The 24,598-nt window shown below is 37.9% G+C and overlaps 2 protein-coding genes across 4 annotated transcripts; one reads left to right on the top strand and one right to left on the bottom strand.

Annotated features, from left to right (window-relative positions):
- Positions 1 to 514: 514 nt before the first annotated feature.
- Positions 515 to 14,052, bottom strand: LOC103023175 (BRCA1 associated protein). Its single transcript, XM_049468569.1, has 12 exons — positions 13,571 to 14,052; positions 12,385 to 12,546; positions 11,488 to 11,677; positions 10,139 to 10,328; positions 8,903 to 9,016; positions 8,060 to 8,208; positions 6,754 to 6,829; positions 5,865 to 6,003; positions 4,817 to 4,926; positions 4,603 to 4,692; positions 4,396 to 4,499; positions 515 to 3,753 (listed from the first exon to the last, which is right to left on the bottom strand). Exons 1-12 carry the CDS (start codon positions 13,647 to 13,649, stop codon positions 3,396 to 3,398), a joined length of 1,761 nt encoding a protein of 586 aa, XP_049324526.1. The 5' UTR covers positions 13,650 to 14,052; the 3' UTR covers positions 515 to 3,395.
- Positions 14,053 to 16,538: 2,486 nt separating this feature from the next.
- tor4aa (torsin family 4, member Aa) lies at positions 16,539 to 23,834 on the top strand. 3 transcript variants are annotated; one of them, XM_007250298.4, is made up of 2 exons: positions 16,539 to 16,698; positions 21,900 to 23,834. In XM_007250298.4, exon 2 carries the CDS (start codon positions 21,900 to 21,902, stop codon positions 23,136 to 23,138), a length of 1,239 nt encoding a protein of 412 aa, XP_007250360.1. In that variant the 5' UTR covers positions 16,539 to 16,698; the 3' UTR covers positions 23,139 to 23,834. The 3 variants fall into 3 exon arrangements, with proteins under 3 accessions (XP_007250360.1, XP_007250359.1, XP_049324434.1); XM_007250297.4 differs by lacking the exon at positions 16,539 to 16,698 and adding an exon at positions 16,705 to 16,920; XM_049468477.1 differs by lacking the exon at positions 16,539 to 16,698 and adding an exon at positions 16,979 to 17,076.
- Positions 23,835 to 24,598: the final 764 nt, after the last annotated feature.

Here is a 24,598-nt window from a genome sequence, read left to right as displayed (position 1 = left end):
ATGGTGGAACAGAATCAAGTTCAGATCCCAGGTCATGCTGCTTCTGCATCAGCAGCCGGAGTCTAAGCGAGCGAGCGAGAGAGTACAGTAGATCATGCTGCTCTGGAGTTGGGCAGAAAATAGGATATAGTGAGAATTGATTACTAAAGAAGCTCATGGACCTGACCTGTAACTCACTCGCTCATGTTTAGCAGGAATGTCCATAAGGGGTCGCTATTATTAGGGACAATGTGTCTGTTTTTGAAAAGTGTAAAACATTTAAAATGTGGTAAATTAAGAAAAAGAAAAAGTCGCCACACAAGTTTGCAGCTTAAGGGTTTTATAGTTCTCTGACCAGGTGAGTCAATAAAAGCCATTTTAAGGTGGAACTGAATTGAGTTTTATTAATTTTTTCCAGTTTTCAGAGACCCTTAACTGGTCAAAATGTGAAGTACACTGTACTGGATCTGTCGTCCTCATTTCAGACACTTTTATCACGTTTTTATTTGCTGTGTTTGGACAGAAAAGCTCAGAGTACAGAGTGTTTGTTATTTAATGGATGCAGTTCTGTTACATTACAGGTAAATACTGTTTCCATCAGCTTTCATAATCAATAATCAATTAAATAAACAATGAACCTTAAACTTCTTCTTACTGAGGTTCGATCTCACTTTCAGATCAAACATACAAACAATTCTATATCTTTCAGACCCTGTTCACACCTGATCTCGTCATGTGACTAGTGCAGGTGCATCAAAACTTAGTTTTGAGCTAAAACCAAACAAAATTAAATAGTAACAAAAACAGAACATTTATTTTTTTACTGTTTTTACCAATTTAAAGATTAAATAGGCTAAATGTTTTCAATCTTACTTTTCAAACAAAAGCAATTACTATATATATATATATATATATATATTTGGCAACTTTGCTCAATTATTTAGCCAAAAATGTAGAGACTGATACAAAAAAATCAAAAATACATTAAAAATCAAACCATTTATACTGAACAATATTGTTTTTTTTTTTGTGTGTGTGAGCTGGGTTCAATTTATAATAAGTCTCTTTAATAATTTTGTAGTTACACGTTAACAATACATGTAATAACAGTGTAACTACTGGTGAAGTTCACGTAGTTACAGGTCTTCAGGTTATGTAATTACACAGGTCATCAACAATACTGACGTGAGTAGAATAAATGATGTATAAATGTATTTATATTTCTCTTTCAGCTTTTTTTGTGGTATGTAATTAGGGCTGTGATTGTATTTAAAAATAACTACGCAGTTAAAAGTAACTACCCAGTTATTACAGATACTTATTATAAGGTGGGCGTTAAAAATGTTCTGTTTTTATTAAATGTTTTTAAACTGCAGTTTCTTTTTAATTTATCTACTTTCTTTTAAAGCTGTTTAGTTTATGCGACAGTCTAAAAAGTGGCAAATTTATTGAAATGTAATGAATTCTGTTTAATTTATGTGCATTAATTTTGTTTTATTAGATATAATCCTAATACTAAAGACAGATCAATGATCAGGTGTGAACGGGGTCTTAGTTTTGAGCAATTCTCTCAAATATTTAACTCAAAAACTTTAATGAATTAAGAATATTTTTGTATTTTTGTGCTACTGAGGTACCGGTACAGCTCCTGCTACAGAAGGAGAGAGAGGTACAGGCAAACTGGAGAAAGAAAATAAACAATTTTACATTAAATAAGCAGAAAAAACAGTTGTAACAGAACATTAATAAACGATTGTGGACGTTACTTTTCGGAGATGTGGGTTTACTGTGGATCAAACACAATGATACTTCAGTTTTTGGAGTTTTCTGAGTTTTTGGCTTTAGAAAAGTATGAACTGTGTCTTTTTTTTCAGGCACAATAGAAGGTAAACGAGTTATTCAGAATAACACACACTGGTACAGATAATACCTCCACACTTCTGCTCATAGTGTTACTGTGCTAAATTCTCTTATAGAGAAAAAAAAATCAGATTTGGACTTTTTTTGCCACATAAATCAACAAAAAAACAGAAATTAAACAACAAAAATCAAAAAACAGTTTAAACATAAACTCTGTGACGCGTTCAGATCCAGATCAGCCGTGTTTAGAGAACCCTCTCCATCAGAACCAGCCTTTAATCATTTATTCCAGTTCAGTTCAGGAGATTTCTGAAGAGATTAGAGATCAGATATGCATGAGGTTTAGATTAGATTAGATTAGATTAGATTATGGTTCCTCACCTCGGTCCTGGAGGAACATCGTCCTGCAGCATATCTATATATATATATATACAGCTGTGTTTCAGACTCTCAGCCCAGATCTGATATTTAGTAAATACTAGTGCATCTCAAACTATTTTAATATCATTGACAAGTTACTTCATTTCAGTAATTCAGTTTAAAAATGTGTAACTCATATATTATATATATGTAATAAACCCAGAGTGTGTTTCACAGAAACAGTGTCTCAGAAAATTAGAACATTATTTAATAAGACCAATTGGTACTTTTATCAGTGTGGGCAGTGTGCCAAGTCCTGCTGGAAAATAAAATCCTCATCTCCATAAAAGTTGTTTTCAGCAGAGGGAAGCTGTAAGATATGAAGTGCTGTAAGATTTTGTGGGAAAACAAAACTGCACTGACTTTAGACTTGATAATAAAACACAGTGGATCAACACCAGCAGATGACAGACATGTCTCTCCAAACCATCACTGATTGGTGGAAACTTCACACTAGACCTCGAGCAGTTTGGACTGTGTGTCTCTCCACTCTTCCTCCAGACCCTTGATTTACAAATGAAATGTAAAATTTACTGATGATCAGTGATGTGGATTTCATTTTCCAGCAGGACTTGGCACACTGCCCACACTGACAAAAGTACAGATTGGTCTTATTATATAATATTCTAATTTTCTGAGACACTGATTTCTGGGTTTTCATTGACTGTAATCCATAATAATCAACAATAAAAGAAATAAACGCTTAAAATAGATCACTCTATGTTTAATACATCTATATAATATATGAGATTCACATTTTTAACTGAAATAAAGTAACATTTCAATGATATTCAAACTTTTTGAGATGCATCCTGTAGTGTTCTATATTAAATTTATAATGTAAAAGAATCATAAACAGAAAAGAACAACTGAATGAAAGAGAATGAAAGTGTGTCTAAATTTTTTGACTGGATCAGATTTGGGTTGAAAGTCTGAATATAATAATAGTTTGATATTTTAATAGTGTAAAACTTTGTTGTGTATGATGATTATAATTGAGAGGCTGTGATTGGAGGGTTCGTTAGTCTGTGTTTAATCAGCCTCGTACCCGCAGCCACAGTCCCGGGGGCGGGCAGTCAGCTGATCATGTGACCAGTCAGAAATCTGAAGCAGTCTGTCATTAACGGCATAACGCCCTACTTCCCCCTCCGGCCCCGCCCCTTCCTGCCCAGCTTGGAGTTGGCGGCGGCGGAGGGCCCGGGCTGGGGGGCCGCGGCGATGTTGATCTGACCCTCCTGGATCTCCTGTCGGGCGTCGGCCGGCATCTGGTCGATCTGCTGCTGCGTCTCCAGGTAGAACATGATGTCGCGCAGCTGCTCCTGCAGCTCGGCGATCTGAACGTCTTTCTGGGCGGCGGCCTCCTGGCCCCGCCTCTCCTCCTCGTGCAGCTGCGTCTGGAGCTGCACCTGATTGGCTCTCAGGCAGCGGTTCATCTCCTGCTCCTCCCTCAGCTCCTGGACCAGCTTCGTCACCTTCCCGTTCAGCTGGGTGCACCTGTGGGGATATGGGCGGGGATATGCAAATTAGCATTCTTTAATAATTGCCCAATTAATCCTTTAACGAACATTTTCGTCAAGGTAAAAGATATGGAATTTATTTATTTATTTATTATTTTTTCATTAAAGACAATTATTAAAATAATTTTTTATGTTTCTTTTAAAAGACACACTGATTTAAAAAAAATCATAACACTAATCAATCAAAAATACAAAATAACAATAATAATAAAGTTAATAAAGTTTGTTTTTTAAAGTTACATAATTCATCAAAAATTAATCAAAAATCTTAGAAACTATATTATTCATTAAAGTATCACAATATTTTGTTTTGCAATATTGTATTATTAATATTTTTTAAACTTAATATTTATTTTTTTATTATTAATTTAGATGTAAAGATTGGTGTCAGAAGTGGTTAATTTAGTGCTGTGAATAAACCCCACCCACTAGAGGGCAGTGTTCTGATTACATGAAAAGCAAACTCTTCTTTTATTCAGATTTTATAAAAAATAGTTTTTTACTATAGAACTTTTTTAAATTAATATTTAAAAAAAATATTGCAATATATTGAATATATTATCCATATTTTTATTCCATATTGTCCACCTATTTCTACAGATATTATAATAGACTTTACTTCTTCTCCACGCTCTGTTTGTCTTTGCTCAGCTCGTTCAGTCTCTGCTCCAGGTTGTCACATTTCTCAATCGTCTCTTTGAACTTGGCTTTCATGTTGTTGATCTGAAACAAAAGCAGCACATCAGCTCTTTCAGCTCTTGTTATCTCTAGATAACGTTATAACGTATCTGTGAAGAGACTGTATTCGTAACTGAACAGATCGTACCTCCTCAGCCGTCTCTTTTTCTAGATGAACGATTTTATTCTCCCAGTAAATACGCTGAGATTCCAGCTGACTGGTCAGCAGATAGGAATACTGCACACAGCAGAACAAATATTATTATTATAAAATGATTATAATCATATATTATTATATAAACATGTAATATAATATGAGAAGGTGGTAGAGTGCTGTACAGCTCTCCTCCTCACTCCCTCACCTCCAGCTGCAGAGCATCAATCTTCTCATCCTGACAGGAATCTCCTTCACACTCGTACTGAACCATCTTCCCGTCCGTCTTACAGGCGACCAGCCGGTGCACGTAGTTATCTACCCGAATAAACGATAAACAAACAATTAACGCATATTTCAGTTTCCTTCCAGCAACACATCACATACAGCATAAAGCTAAGCTAAGTAAACAAAACTGTAATAAATAAAAAAAACGAGCGCTGGATGTTAATCCACTCAGATTTCTCTCCTGAAAACTGAGTTTATTTGTGTGAGAAAAGCGCTTCCGTTTATTTACAATAAGCTTAGATTCCTGAATTTCTCTAGCAATAAGGCTGGAGCATTAGCATTAGCGGCTAACTGCTACACTCACCTCTGAATGGAAAAAGAACTAGCGTTGTTAGTGCTAATACTAATGCTGCTCCAGCAGTGCTAGCCAGGGTACGCAGCAAACTACAGTCCGATAACACTCACCTCTAAATGGGGAAACAAGGATTAGCGGCTAATGCTAATACTGCTCCAGTCTTGGTGATGGAGAACTAAACTGAAACTCCTGTATAACTCTGTACTTCAGTGGAGTGTCTTTACTGCTCCTTAATACCTGACTGATAGAATTCATACATAAGGAACACCAGATTATAAGTGTGCCTTATAGTACGGTAAATGAATGTTGATGCAATACATATTACAGTACAGGGGATATGATTAAACATATTACAATATACTGTTAGATATCCTGTTGAGAAAAAGTGTCCTAGTATAAATAACACACCATCATATTCATAAAATAAAATAAATAAAAGAAAAGAAAAGAACAGTGCACTCTAACCACAGATTATAACACTGCCATATATATATGGCGCAGTTCAAATGCAAGGCAAGGCACTTCTGACACCAATCTTTAAATCTAAACTTAATTAACATTACAGCATTAAATTATACTGTAAAATTGATACATTACTGCAAATAATTGTAATAATTTGAACTGAATTGATGTTTTAGGTGATGTTTAATGAAGGAAATTACGGTATGCGTACCCCCTGCGTAATCCCAGACGCGGTGATTGGTTAACTGCATGGCGTAAGTGTGCTGCGTCTCCTCAAAGTGTTTATACGCATGACGGCTAACGTAGCGCCCGCAGCCGATGTGCCCACAGATCAGACAGATCCACAGATTCTACAAACAGGAACAGGAAATGATGATATGATGAATGCAGATAATCACACAATTTCACATACATATACATATACACATACATATACACACACACACTACTTGTCAAAACACCCCCATTTTGTATACTTTATTTTTGCCATTTAAACAAAATATTGTTTAAAAAAGAGGAAAAATGTTTTTTTAGCAAGCAAGTCATTGGTTACCAGATTAAATTAACAGACCTTTGAAAATGGATTTAAAAAAATAATCACACTTTCATCATCATAACTAGAAAAAGACACAGAAACAGATTAAAATCATTAATAAGATTAAGAAAAAAAGATGGTGTTCTAAAAAATTTTGACAGGTTTATATAATATATGGTATATATACACCAAGCAATATAGTTAAATCTCAAATCTTGATATATGATACGATGCAATTGCAAAGAAAACTTGCATCAATTCTCCAGGATCCAAACCATTTCTACACAAATGTCTTCATGCATATTGTTTTTTGTAATTTTATCACACACAGATCGTAAACCTGTAAAGCAGGTTCAATATTACGACATGATTTTTAAAATATCTTGTATATACACTTTTAAATATACCTATATTTACATATTCACATTTACATATTGGCCAGCCCATTAGGGCTGCGCAGCAAACTGAAACTGAAGCACAAAACTAATGCAAGCTCTGAACGCCATAATCCCAATCCACTTTTAAGGCCTGGGTTTTAATCTGCCGTGTTTAAATCTGTTTTTACCTCCTGCACTCCGCACTCGAAGCACTTATTCTCCTCCACCGGCTCGGGGGTCTGGCAGTACCGGCACACCGGGCACCTAAAGAGCGAGATCCGCCCATTAGCACTCTTAAATACACTCTAAACACACAGCGTACACACTCCCCAACACACCCCAACACTCCCAAACACCAGCCGCTAGCACTTCTATTGTGCTCAGATGCAAATCTCATTGTCACATCGCTCACCTGATACACCAGGGGTCATCTGCTACAGCAGAACAATAGCCAAAACAAAAAACACATGGAAAATATTGTTTGTGAAAAGCAAGAAGAATGGCAGAATGGAGAACTACCCAGCAGCCCTTTATCAGCAGCCAATGAGGAACCAGGAGGAAAGCTTCAGTCAGAACCATCTTAAACAATTAGCATTATACTTTACAGAGATACTTTACATTATACTAACAGGACTATACTTTAGATTCTTCTAAATAAGTATCAGATGTATGTTTGAGTTCAGATCTGCAGACTCTTGGTGAGAGTTTTCTTAGCGTCTTGAAGGAAGGAGTTTCTGGAGGTGCTGAATAATAGCTGCTGCTTTTCCTTCAGGCTGTGAAGCTCCAGCTCATCCCAATTAAATCACCTCAAATCACCTTAATCTCAGTTCATCAGGTTTAGATCAGGAGATTAATGTGGAGAAATAACACTTTTATACTCTTTAATACTGAATTCTATATGTGTCCCGCAATCGATTTCATCTGTTTAATATTAATCTACAATGTGGAAAATACATTAAATACAGAAATAAATATGGAAAAAATTTGTCTGGTACTGTGTATTTCTTCATTTATTTTATAAAATATGTACACAGATTTTGAGCGGCTTGTCAGATTAAGATGCTGTCACTATAGTCCGACGGTTCGAATTCTAGGTCATGCTGCTGTTTCTGCATCAGCAGACGGAGTCTGAGAGAGAGAGTACAGTAGTTCATGCTGTTTCTCTCTGGTTGGGTACAGTAGGGCCGCTGTCTCTCATTATCACTCCCATTGTGATGCTGGTTGGTACAGGCATCTGTTAGCTAACATATCAGAGCTGGGGATCCGGCACTTTCCTCCGAGTGTTGGTGCTGTGATGCTGCAGTGATTGGTGGCACTCGAAAAAGATGCCACCAGGACCCTCCTAGTGTCGGGAGCACTACTAGTGAAAGGGGGAGTCTCTAAACACATAGTGCAGTGCTGCTATCCATCAGTTTTGGAACATATGTGAAAGACTGCATGCATTTTTTGCTCCATGTAGCTCAGTTATGAACAGTGTGTGGAGGTGGTACTCACGAGGCATCCTCCCAGCGCTGCAGACACTGGCTGTGGAAGCTGTGGTTGCAGAGGGTGGTGAGAACCCCGTTCACCGACTCGTCCATGCGCTCCAGACACACCGTGCACTTGGGCAGCTCAGTCAGATTCATCACTGGTAAACTGGCACCCTGAGGATTTTAAAGGAAAGGTTCAAGACAAGACAAGAGAGCTTCACATCTACATTCATAAAAACTTTTTAGCCTTGAATTCTTAAAGCACACAGTTTGCTGTATGTTAAAATAGTAAATATTATTTTTTTTTTGTCAGTAGCATACACTATATACACTATATTATTAATCTCAGGTGTTCCTGAATCTCTTTCGTCTAGGAATGAGTGAAAGGGTCTCGGTTGTGTCTCAGGTCATTGTCTTGCTGGAAGACCCAGCCACGCCCTGTAATCAATGCTCTTTATGAGGGGAAGAAGGCTGTTGGCCCAAATCTTGCGTGGTCTATCAGTGTCTTTGCACTGGATTGGACTGGATGTAGATTTTGAGATGGTGAAATAAAGTCATCATGCTGCTCATCATCCTCATAATTACGATGGTTATACGGCATGATTTACACATTATTATGACTTATTGTTTCAGTCCAATTATTTCCATACAGCTGAAGCAGGCACATAAATGTTTCTTTGTTGGAATTAAATGGCATAGATAAGGTAACCCATGTAGCAGATCTGGTTATTTTTTATATTTTGTATAAAATATTTTCGAGTCTATTGATTTTTACAATGCATTTCACTATTTCACAGCTCTAGTCTGAATAGTTTGACAAGATCAATGAAAACTAGTGACAGAAATGGTGAAGCTGGAGCAGCTTTACCTCCTCAGATTTGATCACCTCAGCCCTCTGCACGTACACCAGCTGACACACCGCGTCCTCGATGGAGTTAAACTGCCTCCCGTTACAGGCCGTGTAGAAGCTGTCTGCATCAGCCTGCAGAAAAAAACACACAGGGCTTTAGAGACGGGCGATATGTGCATAAAATAATATCACAATATATCAGGGGATATGTATTTGCAATTACAATATTCCTGGAGATATGAAAAACAATAACAAATATTTTATAAATTCAAAATAAATACACTGCAAAAAATCCAGACTAAACTAGAAAAAAACTAGACTAGAAATATATGTAAATTAAGACATATAAGCCTTTATTAAGCAAAAAAAATCAGCTAATAGGGTGAGCATATTTTTTTTACTAAGGTTTCTTGCAAAAAGCAATCACAATGAGTAAATTAAGATTTAAATCACAGATTTTTTTTTTGTCTAATATTTGGACACAAGAATGAGAATAACTTGACTGCTTCAAATTACTTAAAATAAGTTCTAAATACATTTTAAAGTAACACTGATTAAGATAATTCATACTAAAATAATCAAAATGATCCAACCTTACAACGCTCAATACAATGATGTCTCATCAGAGAAGAAAATAAGATTAACTGCCTTAAAGATTTAATTTACGCTAAGATTTAGTTTCATGTACTTTAATCGTTTTAAACTTTTTAAAAACTTTTGTCTATTAAGTAAACAAAAGAAATTCACCTCAAGTGAAGGTTTTGTATAACAGTAATAATGTAAAAGTATATTTAGTGCATGCATATAAACTGCAAGCATAAACAATTACACAAAATACTCTTACACAAAAGTACTTTTTTTTTTTTTAATCATATAGATTTTTTAAATACATTTTACTGTGTCATGATATATTGGGTAACGCTTTAAAATAAGGGTTCTTTAATTAACTATTTATTAATTAACACTAGATAATCCTTATAAATCATTATACTTTTAAAAACTATTTATTACATAATAAAAACATTATTAAGCATTAAATGTATCTATGTTTATTATTACAGTTTATACATAACTAAAGCATATAAAATTGTTTATTACTGCTGTAAGTTCTGTTATTGTGTGCGTGGAACAGAATTACAGTGTAATTTAACACCGGCAGCATTCAGCAATTCTGTATTCATAACCAGTAGAGTAGGAGGGGAAGTTCCTCTGACGTCCGAGCGTGTTTTTATTAGCTCTGACAGTGGAACTCACCTGTGTGCTGAACTTGATCAGCACCATGTACTGGTTGGGCGTGGAGTCCCGGATTATCTTCATGTGCTCCATGACGTCGTTGAAAGGAGCCACGAACTTCATGAGGTCATGGCTGGTCATGGTGGTGGGCACGGTGAGCACGCACAGCATGGCGCTGCGCCGCACGTCCTCCGTCAGAGACGTCATCTTACTGCCGGCCACACCCACAGTAAACACATTCAGCACCAACAGCACACCTTTACACCTGAGTCACCTTTACACTGCACTGTTCACCAGCTATATTTAGAAAGAATGAGAAACTAAGCTCTGTGTTTACATCTATTACACATAATCACTGTTATTACTGCACCTGAACTCCAGCACTGAGATTCACCTGGAGAACAGCAGAGGATCTGAGAGAATCCTATACAAACTATACTCTTATTTATATTTAGGGAATTAGAACATGGACTACACATACACCCACCTATCTATCCATCTATCTATCTATCTGTCTGTCCATTTGTCCATATATTAACCATCGGCCCATCCACCTATCCATCTACCACTCTATCCATCTGTCCACCTGTTCATTCATCTATCTATCTACTTATCCAGCTACCAATCCACCTACCCATCCATCTATCTATCTAGCTACTCATCTATCTATCTACCCTCTATCCATTAGTCCACCTGTCTATCCATCCATCTATTTATCTATCTACCCATCCAGAGATCCACTTACCCATCTACCCATCCAATTGTCTATCCATCTATCTGTCTGTCTACCTATTCATCCACCTATCTATCCATCTATGTATGTATGTATCTATCTATCTATCTATCAGTATATCAATCCATTTGTATTCCTCTGTGTCCATCTGTCTGCCTATCCATCTGTCTGTCTATCCATCCATCCATCCATCCATCCATCCAAGTATCTACCTGTCTGTCTCTTTGTCTCTCTATCTCTGTCTGTCCATCTATTTATCTAACAATGTATGTATCTATCAGTATATCAATCAATCTCTATCTATCTATCTATCTATCTATCTATCTATCTATCTGTGTTTCTATACATCTATCAGTCGATCACTCTATTGGTCTATTTAGATCTTCAGCAATAGTAGAAATTCTCCAAAATAATTTGGAATTAAAACCTTTTGACTTACAATGTTTTTGGACGTTTTTGACGCATCTACTTTTAGATAATCGCATCATTTCATCACTATTCAACACAATCACATCACTATTGTAAGTCGCTTTAATGTAATTTGACTTTATTTTAAAGCTAATTAAATATTAGATACTGGTATAAATCAGAGCTGGTGCTGAGCTGAAGGTGGTGGTGTGTAATCTGAAGTTCTCACTTGGTTTTGTAGAGATGCATGATGCCGTGGACGATCTCTACAGATGGGTTCCCGCTGTAGAAGGAGATCTGATCTGGGAGCTGTTTGGAGGGCGAGTCCGGCGCCGCAGATCCGTCAGTCTGATCCTTCCCACCGCTACTGCTCCCGCCGTCCTCCACGCACTGATCCGCCTCCTTCTCTTCTGCAGCTTCTACACAGGATGAAGTTCAGGGACAATCTTAGTGGTATTTAGTATTTCAAAGCCTTACATCACCAAGCGCAACACAGGCCAGCGGATACTTCTGACGGTCTGTTTTCACGCTACAGGTGGGCGATACGACCCTAATATAATATCACAATATCTCAGGGTATCTTTGCGATAATAATGTTCATGGCCATATGACTAAACATTTTTTTTTTTATTAATTTTAAGAACATACTACTGCAACAAAATAAAAAAAATATTTTATTTAGTATAAACATAAACAGTTTCATACATTTTGAAGAAGCAAAATGAATATATTAAATTTAGTCTATTTTAAGACAGACAGACAGACAGACATACACACCAGTTGTTGTGCACATTAAGAATATGACTGATGTCAGACATACAGAAAGTGCAAGAATGCAGTTATATAATAAAAATGATAAACAGTGGCCAATAATTAAACTAGTAACTTACCTTAATTTTGTTTAAATTAAAAAAACAAAAACAAAGCAGTGCAACAACAAAAATCTACCACCAAAAGTACGACATGATTAGCCACACCTGTACTTCACGCATACGCAAACTGAGAAATCTGAGAATACTCCAGTAAACAGTACAGATATCAGATAACGATCTGATAATGATTTTTAAGTGGATGTAAAAACACTCATTGGTCCAGATTGTCTGAGCAGAGGAGGATCAGCTCTAACCTGTGCTGGGTGATAAGGTCTCGATCACCATGTCCGACATGGCCCTGCTCCCGATGTGCTGATGGAGGACGGCAGCTTTCTCCAGTTCCGTCTTTCCCCCGAGGGCCACCCGGGCCGAGCCCAGGGCTTTCTCTCTCATCTCCTCCTCCGACATCTCCTCATCTACAACCAGACACACAGCAGATCATCAGATCATCATCACCATCACTATCACTATCATCAGCAGTTCACCATCATCAACTGATCACCAGCTCCTCATACACCAGAACACACACAGCAGATCATCAGATTACCATCACCATCAGCATCACCATCACCATCAGCATCACCATCACCAGCAGCACAACAAGAGGCCTGGAGACACTTCCTGTCTCTAACTGTGGCCTAGCTTTATAGGATGCTCTGAATCTGTAATAACTTCATTACAAACAAACAAATAAATGAATAAATAAATAATAAAATAAAATAAATATCTAATAAATAAACCACATGGAGACAAATTAAATATTTATTTTATAATTTTAGAGTCTCAAACACTCAGAAACTCAAACTGACAGTTAGGCCTGTCACCATAATTACATTATCGACTTATTGCACGATAAAGGGACTTCAGTAATATGTGACAGTGATATAGGTGATATTGGTCTATTGTGTTTATTTGTATGTTTGTTGTTCACATATGCTGAACTGTGAGTGTGCAGTGACTGCAGAAAATAAAAAAAACACAGATTAAACCCATTCAACTCAGATTTAACCCCAATATACTAAGATTAAACCCATTTAACACAGATTAAACCCATTAAACTCAGATGTATTCCTTTAAACCCAGATCAAACCTTTAAACTCCGATTAAACATAGATTTAACCATTTAGATTTAGATTTTACCCATTAAAAGCTCAGATTAAACCCAGATTTAACCCTTTAAACTAAGATTAACCCAGACTAAACCCTTTAAACTCGGATTAAAAGTAGATTTTACACTTTAGACCCTTTAAATTTAGATTAACGCTATTAAACTCAGATTAAACTAATTACAAATACTCGGGTTGAACTCAGATTTAACCCATTAAACTCAGATTAAACCCAGATTTAAGCCTTTAGACTCAGTTTACACCCAGATTTAACAATATAGACTCAGATTAAACCCTGATTTAACCCTTGAAACCCAGATTAAGCCCCTCTTACCGGCGCAGTACTGGAAGCCCTGCGGGAGGAGAGACTGGTCTGCGAGCTCCAGGCGGATCACCACCAGTGAGAGACTCATGTGTTTAAAGTGAAGCTCAGCTCAGATTCTCCCTCAGTTACACTGAAACTCCTGAGTTACAGAGATAAACCTGCTCTACACTTTATTCCTGCAGCTCTAAACCTGTGAAATCTTCAATAATCTGCGGATTTTCTGCAGCACGAACAGAAAAACACAACCAAAACAAACAGCAGCTCCAGCTTTAGCATTTAGCCTTTAGCCTGCAGTATTAAACATCGCCTCACTGCAGAAACCGCTGCTGATTCACTTCCGCCAACAAAACACCGCCTTCAGATACTAAACACCTACTTAATCCGGTTTATTTCTCTTTAATTCGGTTCATATTTTAATAAATAAAGCGGGACAGCTCATATGACGCTTAGCTAAGTAGATTTAACGTTAGCTATCAGGAGTGATTTCCGGGGCGCTGCTTCCTTCAAAATAAAAGTTTTTTTTTTCATCTGGAATGAAGTAGTATGACGTAATGTATTTTTTTATTTAATTTAAATTTATTAAATTAAAACTTATTAAAGCGTGAGAACGAGACCTTAATGCGTTGCCACGACTTAGTTAGTTAAATTAATAAGTTGTGACCAGGCATTAGGATCTCGTTGGGGACAACTTATATGGCCAGGACTTTTTTTTATCTTAATTAAGTTATAATAAGTTATAATAAGTTGTGGCCATGCATTAGGATCTCGTTCCCACACTTTTGTAAGTTTTGGCCATGCATTAGGATCTCCTTCCTTCCCATGCTTCAATAAGTTGTGGCCACACATAAGTATTTGTTTTACATTATGTCACCTTTTTACATGATTCAATAAAACATACATATTTACATGTATCTATAAGCACAACGTAATCTCGTCTTTTTTGTTTTTGTCTTGATGATGTAATCATGTTGTACTCTGGAAAAGTGGTGCATGCAGTTTTGTACAGCTCCATTTTCAGAATTGTGTTTTTTTTTTTGGTGTGTTTGTGTTTTGTATTATTTATTTTTTTTGTTCACTAAAAAGGTGTTTCCAAGTCATACTGATGCTATAAGGAGATTTTGCAGCACGTATAAGACCCCGACATCCCCTGTTATATCATCGGGACATAAAAGTCCCAGTTACAAAACACACAAAATATATTCAAACTCTTAAAAGCTTAAATTCTCATAAAGAATACTAATGTATAAACTATATTAATTTTTAACATGCTAAAGCTAACCCAGCAGAGTAAACGGACCTCAGGGGAAAAACTGACCCCTTTTTACGGTCAGGGCCTTTGATTTGCATGTTCAGCGTAACAGCAAACTTTTTACTGTAGACTTTTCCTGAAACTCTAAACCTCCAGTCTGAGCTCCACCCTGATCTGTGTCTCAGCAGAGTCTGGCTGTTTCACACTCTCAAAAACTCCCAAAACCATCCAGCGCTTATATAATAACCCTGCAGACATGAACATGTTCCTGCTGGTCTGAGGATGGGTTTGATCTGATGGGTGATTAGTGGAAGTGAGGGAATGTGTGTAATAATAACTCTTTGTTTGATCTTTGTTTGTTTTGAAAAGTAAGGATTTAAAGTATGAACATTTCAGAAGATTGAGATCATTAAGAAGCATCAAAGTGCTGAGATCTGTAGTAATGATACAGTACTGTATATACTCTGCCTACTGCATGCAGAGTGAGTATAGTGAGATATAAATGTGGCATGAAGAAATCCAGGTCCAGATATTACAAATCCACCCCAGGATTTTGTTCCAACAGCTTGGATGGCTCTACAGTTAGCCAGTGACTGTTAAACAACTTGGATGCTGTGGTCATGTTGTCAAATTTGCAACCAGAGTCTGCTCAGTAAAGAATCCCTGGAGTCAACAGTAAAACAGCAGTTCATGTATTTTATTTCCAAACCATTTCCATTTCTATCGAATTACCAAACCAAATGACCAACCAAAGCTACTAGGCTCCAGGGGTGCTTTTCCCAAAACGTTCTTAAGACTATAAACTTCGTAACTTAAGAACATTATTAAAAATTACAAGTATTTCCCAAACCTATTGTTTGGATTTGGTCCAGGCAATACTGTAAATGTGATGTGACAACTGACCGAGAACGAGTACTAATACTATCAGCACATCTAACTACACAAAATGTTTTTCATTTTATTCTGATATAACATCAGAATTACTGAAATAAAACTGCAAGAAACTTTGTACAGACTGTGCGTGTTAATGCAAAATATTGTTTTAAAAAATTGTAAGTAAGAATGCTGTTTTTTTTTGTCTGCAATGCTCATAACAGAAGACTTTAAAATTCTATTATAAAGTCTAAATAGCAAATAAATCCAATGGGTGTAACATACTATATTTCATATTAACCTTTTTATTTTATAACCCATCCCTAAACAGTAAAAAAACATTAGAAACATTAAACATTGTTCTAAATCACATTAATTAAACTTGTAAAAAACAATTAGCTGCTACTTTGCTGATTTTCCAGTGTTTTTCCAGTGTTTTGCAGTGGGCGTGGCCAAGTTACTGTTTCATTGTTTTATAAGCTTGTTCATTGGCTAATTCATGGTCTAGCTCTCAAATAGTTGTATATGCAACAAACCAACAAGAAAATATATACATAATGCCCATTGTAATGGATGCAGGTTCTAAAAGGGTTAAATAAAGGGTGATTGATATAAGATACATTTAAAAGGAAATAAGTAATGTAACAAATATGTAACACATTAAAGAAGTATCTGCATTCTTATGCTTCGTTTTTTTTTTTTTTTTTTTTTTTTTTTTTGCAGTCATTGTTTGCAGCTGGAACAAAATCCTAGGCTGGATCTTCACTTCCTGGATCTGGAGCTTCCACCTCTGATTGGCTGCCTCTCCACAGTTGCAGAAAGGAAGAGGGAGGTCCCTGGTTGACAGATCTTGCAGCTGGGTGGGAGAGATGAGCTGGTAGTAGGAGGAGCTCAGAGGTTCTGAAAAAGAAGGTCCACCTCCTGCTCTGTCTTCTTCTCTCCACGATGGTCCAGACTGAGGAATTCCAGCTCTAACAGCAGCAGCAGCAGCAGCAGCAGATCTCTGCAGGCCAGGGTGAGTGATCTCTGCTCTCTGCTGCATCTCCTCTGAAACACTTCTGAAACTACTGACTTCCCACATCAGGCAGCCTCGGCCACAATCTCCTCTACATCTCCCTCTGTCTGTAACTCAACTTCCCCTTTCTCATGGGCTTTATCAGACTGCTCAGAGCTTCAGAGAGCAACCATGGGTCACAGCAGGAGCTCGAAACCCAGCTCAGATCAGCCCGGCCTGGAGGTACCAGCTTCACTCTCATGTTCTGGAATTCATGCAAACTCAATCAGGTCCAGTTGAGTTGAGATTTGGCTGTTTTTGTTTTAAAGTTCTGTAGGTTTTTACTTTTGGCTTAATATGAAACGTGAACAGTCAGAGCTAACCTTCTTTTGGAGAGAGGTAGGTTCTTCAAGCAAACTCATTTCAGGTCCAGTTGAGTTGAGTTGAGTTTTGGCTGGTCTTTGAGGTCTGTAAGTTTTTATGTTTAGCTTAATAGAAAAAGTGAAACGACAGGACATTTTCACATTTTGTTGAGGATGTAGGTTCTTCAAGCAAACTCAGTTCAGGTCCAGCTGAGTTGAGTTGAGGTCCAGGTTTATTTTGAGTTCTGTAGGTTTTTACTTTTGGGTTAATATGAAAAGTGAACAGACAGGATTCGCCTTCTGTTGGAGAGGTTGGTTCTTCAACTAAAGTCAGTTCAGCTCCAGTTGAGTTGCTGCTGAGTTGGGTTTATTTTGAGTTCTGCTGCTTTTTATAGTTTATGATTGTCTTGAGAAAGTGAACAGTGAACAGTGAAAGAAATGTAAACATTTGTTGAGTTGGTGCTTCAGCTCATATTCTCGTCAGAGGGTAGGACTTTCATTTAAAACTGTAGAAATTCATTCAAACTCAATCCAGGTCCAATTGAGTTGAGATTTAGTTGTTTTTTGAGTTCTGTATGTTTTTACTTTTGGTTTAATATGAAAAGTGAACAGACTGGGCATGTTGTTCTTTCAGCTTAGCTTCTATTCAAGAAGAACATTCTTTAAACAAACTTGGTTCAGATCTAGTTGAGTTAAGATTGGATTTTTTTGTGTTTGAGTTTTGTGAGTTTTGTTTTTTTGCTAGAGGTTAAAAAAGGATAGACTGGGCTTTTTGATATATATCCACTTCTTTTTAGGAGGTAGGTTTCTAATTTATTACTCAGTTCAGATCCAGTTGAGTTGCAATAGACAGTTGTTTGAGTTCTGTAGGTTTATATTTTGGCTTAATAAGAAAACAGACATGTCAGCTTGGGTTAGAGGTATGTTTTTTGTTTAAAACTCTTGAAAATTCAACTTAGTTCAGCCCCAGTTGAGTTAGGTTTATTTTTATTTTTATATTTGAGTTTGCTGTTCTTTTTGACTGTCTTGACATGAAAAGTTAACGTTGTTCAGCTTCTGTTCATAAGATAGGATTAATGGTTTTGCATGAAACGTGATCAGACAGGGCTTGTTGCTACAGTTAGTTTCTGTTCAGGATGTTGGTGCTTCATTTAAAACTATAATTTTAGGAATATATGCTAAATCAGGTCCAGTTGCGTTGCAATAGGCTGTTTTGAGTTATGCATGTTTTTATATTTGACTTAATATGAAAAGTGAAGAGAAATTGTGTTGCTTGTTGTTGCTACAGCTTAGCTTCAGGGGGTAGGTAGGAATTCATGCAAACTCAGTCCAGATCCAGTTGAGTTTAATTAGTTGTGTTATAATAAGTGTTGTTATAGCCTACTTATAGCTTTTTTAAGCTTTGCTTTTGAGTTATGCAGAGTTTTATTATTGGCTTAGCTGCTGTTTAGGAAGAAGCTTCTTCATTGTAATAGTCAGACATGCATGCAAACTCTTTCGAGGTCTTTTTGAGTTCAGGTGGGCTGTTGTTTGAGTTATGCAGGATTTTATTGTTGTGTATTGTATTGTTGTTGTTGCTACAGATCAGCTTGGGTTAGAGTGTTTATAGTTTGGAGTTAGGAGACCCAGTTGAGTTGCAATCGGCTGTTAAGAAGTTTTTTTAAGTTCTGTAAGTTTTTATTTTTGGTTTAATTTGAAAAGTTGCTGCAGCTCAGCTTGAGTTGTGGAAGGTTTTATAATTAACACTTAATGCAAACTCAGTTCAGGTTCAGTTGAGTTTAGATGAGGTTTGTTTTTGAGTTCTGCAGGCGTTTATGATCAGCTTTCGTGTAAAAAGTGAAGAGATCTGGGTTATTGTAGCCACAGCTCTGCAGGTTCAGGAAGGAAGTGTATCTAGCTCGCTTGGGCAAAAGGCTTTTTTTGAGGGAGGGAAGAAAAAGAGAGAGAGAGAGAGAGAGAGAGAGAGAGAGAGAGAGAGAAAGAGGTAGAATGCGTGGAATTCCTGACGGGGCTTATGGAGGCAAAGCTGGAGTCCGAACAGCCTACACTTTTATGACCGAGCCGCTTTAGCCTAAAAACACCCCAAAAATACCAATCCTAACTCAATTTTTACCAGTTTTTACCAGCATAACTCAAATTTCTGATCTCTATACTGCAGTTTACACTAGCAGAGACTCTCATTTTAGATATCAGCTCTGAAATATTTACTACCCTTGTGAAAAGGAAGTGTACTGAAGAGCATTAAAAGTAAGTTCCAGAATACTAGAAGTAAAGAATACGAAAAAAGTGCATTTTCAATTTAATATACTTTATAAAAATACACATTAAACAAGCTTTCTCTGTATTTCCATAAAATGTATTTTTAAGCAATGCTTTAAATGTACACCTTAATGCTACTGGGGAAAAAAAACTACACTAAAGTGCACTATAATCAGGATTTATTGTGTATTTTCATTGAGTATATTAAATAGAAAATGCACTTTTAGTATTCTTTACCTAATTAAACATACTTTTAATGCTCTTAAGTATACTTCCTTTTCACAATGACATAGTAACTAGACTGAATGGATTTATAGACCTATAGATCTGAATATATTATTACTAAGTGTGAAATGCATTTAATGTAGTTTAAATGTATTTTTTTTTTAAATGTATTATAAACAACTGCAGTAAGTTGAAGGAACATACCTGCCAATATTTGACCATTTGAATAATTTCCAAATGTATTATAAATGCATTTCACTTATATTAGTCTCTACTAGTATAAAGTGCATTACAGAGGTCAGTAAATTAACATTCCACTTTATTGTAGGTTAGCATTAGCATTAGCTCAGCCTAACACCTAATGCAGTGCATGCTGGTCTCACAGGTAATGCTACACGGCTACAGTCTGGGCTGGTATCTGCAAGGTTTAAGGTGAAAAGTGTCTCCAGAGGCTCTGAGAAGTTATTTTCTTTGTTTGTATTTTGATATTGAGGAGATGAGCAGATGCCCTGTATTCACTGGGTGGTGAACCGGCGGAACCGGCCTGGTCTGGAAGGTGATATGGATCTGTGTGAGCTCTTTGTTAGAGCTGATAGCTTTTCAAATGAATATTATTTGCATTCACACACAAAGAGTCCATCTACATCCTGCCTGCACCGGCCTGACTGCACTATTGTACAGAAGACTGGGACAAAAGTATTGGGACACCCACTCATTCAGGGGTATTAAAAAAGAGTTTATCCTGCTTTTGTTGGAGTAACTGTCTGTACTGTCTGGAGAAGGTTGTGTACTAGAGTTTGGAGTCATTGGAAACATTTCTTTCTGATTTTTATCCCAATTACCCAACCCACTCATTAGGACTCCCCCTATCACTAGTGGTGCTCCAACACCAGGAGGATGAAGACCAGCGCACGCCTCCTGCGATAAATGTGTCAAATTCCGTCTCTTTTTGAACTGCTGTTGATGCTTTAGCATTGCCGAGTAGCATCACAGCGCTCGGTTCTGATACACCAGCTCACAGACGCAGCCTTGTGCTGATCCACATCATATTCATAAAGTTTTAAGAGTTCAGAAATAATCAATATTTGGTGGAATAATCCTGGTTTTTAATCACAGTTTTTTTTCATGCATCTTGGCATCATGTTCTCCTCCACCAGTCTTACACACTGCTTTTGGATAACTTTATGCTGCTTTACTCCTGGTGCAGAAATTCAAGCAGTTCAGTTTGGTGGTTTGATGGTTTGTGATCATCCATCTTCCTCTTGATTATATTCCAGAGGTTTTTAATTTGGTAAAAATAAAAAAACTCATACATTTTAAGTGCTCTCTTATTTTTTTTTTTCCAGAGCTGTATATACGATGCCGATATACACATTTATAACTTACAGAGAGAGTACACACCTCAGTATAATTTTAGAAACTAATTTAACATGTATAAACCTTTTATTTTACTGAATTTAACCAACGGAATAAAAAGGATTCTTTTGAGAAATAATTTTTTGGTTTTACATTTAGTTATCTAACTGGTTCTTGTATAGACTGTTCACAGCTTTAAACCCCCCACATACACACCATTCACCCCCCACCCCATCAGATACCGTCACCTCGCCCGGGGCAACACTTACTAGCAGCAGACATGAGAAATGCAAATACCACACTGTGGGCGGAGCCGGTGTCAGAAAAGAAGTGTGAAAAATTAATTCTTTAAAACCCCAAACTCCTGAACTCTTCAGTTTTTACTGGTTGAACAGTGTTAAAGTGCAGAGGCTGATCTTACCCTGAGAAAGTCTGAATGAATTTTCAGAACTCAGGGTTAATCAGCACCACAGAACCACTTCACAAACACTAAACCACAGAAAGATCCTTACGCTGCTTCCTCTGAACCAACAACTTTCTGCAACACTTCAAACAAACCATCAGAAATCTCGAGTCCTACTGTAGTTATTATACTATAGAGGTGTTGAGTAAAAAAGTACAAATACTTACTTCTCCAAGGTAAAGTAAATGTAGAAAGCATACATTTGTATAACTAACCATTACCACAAAGAATTGATTATAAATAAACAATTAAAGAAAAGGATTTAGCTTTATATAGTTATCATAAATATCATCCTTTTCTTGGTGTTCCTAAACACTCTTTGGGATTCAGTATTTATTCAGTATTGGGATACACATTTCACTTCACACATGCATTTCTGGACAAGCTGAGAGATACAGCAGCAAGGTAAAGTAGGTTGTGTTATAACTGTAGCCGCATGCAGTCTACCGTGATAAGTCATGTGTATATAAGTCTTAAGTTTTGGGTGTGTAGTTGAGTAATTGAATACTGATAGAACTAAACTAAAACTATAAATCATCTTCTTCTTCTTCTTGCAGATGGAAGACCAATCAGAGACGCAGTCTGAGACGCAATCAGAGGGCGAAATGGAGAAGAGGAATGAAAACGGGACGCTAACGTTATCCCAGTTCTCCTCGACCGTGCGAGCGGTGGTGCGGATTCGGCAGAAGTACCAAGCGATGAAGAAGCGACGCATGGAGATGGCAGCGGCAGGAACGCCGTTCTTCTCTTCATCTCGTTCCACCAGCCCCAAGATCTTCACGTTTGACGGGATCGTGGCTGACAACATCAGGGAGGAAAGAAACCGAACGAAGCCGAAAAAGAAGAAGAAGGGCCGTATCCTGTTTCCCAATAACAGCCGCCGGGTTCCACCCACCGTGGAGCGCAGTCGGGCCAAGAACTGTCTGGTCCTGCTGTGCGTCATCGTCTTCCTGCAGGTTTACAACGCCATCGAGAACCTGGACGACCACGTGCTCAAATACGACCTGGAAGGACTTGAAAAAACTCTTAAACGGGAGGTATTCGGACAGCAGGAGGCGGTCGAGGGACTTTTGGCACATTTTAAGGAATATTTGTCCACCTACGTCCACAGTAAACCTCTGGTGGTCTCCCTCCTCGGGCCCACCGGAGTCGGGAAGAGTCACGTGGGCAGGATGCTGGCTCAGCACTTTCGCTCCGTAGTTGGCGAGCAGTTGGTCATGCAGTATTTCGTCCTGCACCACTGTCCCTCAGAAGAGGACCTCCCGATCTGCACCCAGAACTTGATGTCCCACGTTTCCGAGATGGTCACTCAGGCCGAGGAAGAAGAAAAGATCCCTATCTTCATCTTCGACGAAATGGAGCACATGCCCACCGAACTTCTGGACACAGTTCTCACGCTCATCCTCACGCGAGACAGCAATGAGTACCTGAACGCCATCTACGTCCTCATCAGCAACCTGGAGCAGGAGGAAATCACCAAGTTCGTCCTGCAGAACTCCTCCAGCCTCGCGGTTTCAGGACGGCCGCGCCTGAGCAAGGAGCTGAATCCCCTGCTGCACAGCGGCCTCAAGAAGCACCACTCGCTGTGGCGGGAGGCGGAGCTAATGCCGCTCACGCTATTGGAGAAAAGTCACGTGATGGAATGTTTTATGGACGAGATGTCGAGGGAAGGGTTCTACCCGGACCGCTCGCACGTAGAGCGACTCGCCGACGAATTACCGTATTATTCCGTGGGCGAGAGAGAATTTTCACGTACTGGATGTAAGCAGGTGGTGGCGAAGGTCAACCTCCTGTGATGCTTAGTTTGGTCAAAAAGATCTCCGAACCAATAGAGGAGGTGTGACGCATGAACCAGACCAAAGGACTCGGATCTACTGAACCATGGTCCGGTTATCGTCACAAATTAAACAGAACAGAAGAAGAAAAAGAAGAGGTCTTGTGCTGAAATCTGACTCCCCTTGGTTGTCAAGTGCGTTACGCAGCAGTACGGGAACAACAGAAACCTGCATTTGAAGGGAATCTGGTGAATTTGGTTTAAAACATTCTACAAACCAATCAGCGTGAAGTATAGGGAGACTCCGCCCACACAGGTGATGACAACATTTCCTAAGTGTGATCAGTCACTAAACTGCAGTGTGAAAACAAAACTAACTGGACTAAATACAGAACAGAATACAGTGTAAGACACATTGTAACATGGTTGTGATCTGGACTTTGATGTGTAAAAAACGCCACTGGCTGCAGTTGGTTATGAATTACTTGAGAAACAGACTGAGAAATTCGGATCCGTCCTGATTAACGATGGCGAGAAGATGAGACGCTGATGGAGACGGACCTGTGCTTTAATATTCTTGCAGCTCAAAAAAAAAACATAAAATTGACCTTGAATGTTTTGACATTTCATCATTTCCTCTTTTGTAAAACTAATATTTCATTTTTTTCTACTCTTAATGTAATGTTATATTTAATATGATATAAACTCAGTGTTATGACCCCTTGTGTTTACTTTGATTTATAGAGTTTTTGTTTGAATGGAGTTGCATAACTAACCAGAGTATATTACAGGTGGTGAGAACCTGGGTCACATGACGGTGCAAACAGCAGAAACTTCCTGTTCACACACAAAAAATACAATAAGAACTTTTTTAAGTATACACTGATCAAGCATAACATTATGACCACCTCCCTGTCTCTACACCTATTAACCTTTTTTAGGTCCACTAATCATATAGGACACTTTGTAGTTCTATAAATACAGAGTGTAGGCGGCGTCCTGTGGATGTAGTCCAATGTATTTTGTACTGTGGGTGGCATCCTGTGGACGCTGTCCTGTGTGTAGCATCTTGTGGATTTCGTCCTGTGGGCAGTGTCCAGTGGGTGGCTTCCTGTGGGGAGTGTCCTGTAGATGTCGTCCTGTAGGAAATGTCCTGTGGATATCGTCTTGTGGGCAGTGTCTTGTGGGTAGCATCCTGTGGATGTCGTCCTGTGGGCAGCACCCTGTAGCGAGTGTCCTGTGGATGTTGTCCTGTAGGTGAAGCCCTGTACTGACTGATTTTGTGTGTTTTAATGCCGTTTTCCTCTTAAATCTGTTTTATGTTGTAGATATTTGTTATCCAATAATTAATAATTAATGTTGTTTAAACTGATGATGAATTATTAATTACTTAATTACTCCAGTATTTGTGCTTATTAAACACTGGGGGGCTGAATATTAATAATAAACAGTAAACAGGTAAAAAAAAGAAAAATCATCACA

Source organism: Astyanax mexicanus, chromosome 20 (assembly GCF_023375975.1).
Source record: "Astyanax mexicanus isolate ESR-SI-001 chromosome 20, AstMex3_surface, whole genome shotgun sequence".
In the NCBI taxonomy this organism is placed as follows: domain Eukaryota; kingdom Metazoa; phylum Chordata; class Actinopteri; order Characiformes; family Acestrorhamphidae; genus Astyanax; species Astyanax mexicanus.
This window is presented reverse-complemented; position numbering and strand designations above follow the sequence as displayed.

Coding starts and splice junctions, on each gene's coding strand:
- LOC103023175 (XM_049468569.1), bottom strand. CDS start 13,649: ATGAGTCTCTCACTGGTGGTGATCCGCCTGGAGCTCGCAGACCAGTCT. Junction 8,209..8,902: donor AGGTGATCAAATCTGAGGAG/GTAAAGCTGCTC, acceptor TAAAATCCTCAG/GGTGCCAGTTTACCAGTGAT. Junction 4,927..5,864: donor CGTCTGGGATTACGCAGGGG/GTACGCATACCG, acceptor TTATTCGGGTAG/ATAACTACGTGCACCGGCTG.
- tor4aa (XM_007250297.4), top strand. CDS start 16,870: ATGGGTCACAGCAGGAGCTCGAAACCCAGCTCAGATCAGCCCGGCCTG. Junction 16,921..21,899: donor CAGATCAGCCCGGCCTGGAG/GTACCAGCTTCA, acceptor TTCTTCTTGCAG/ATGGAAGACCAATCAGAGAC.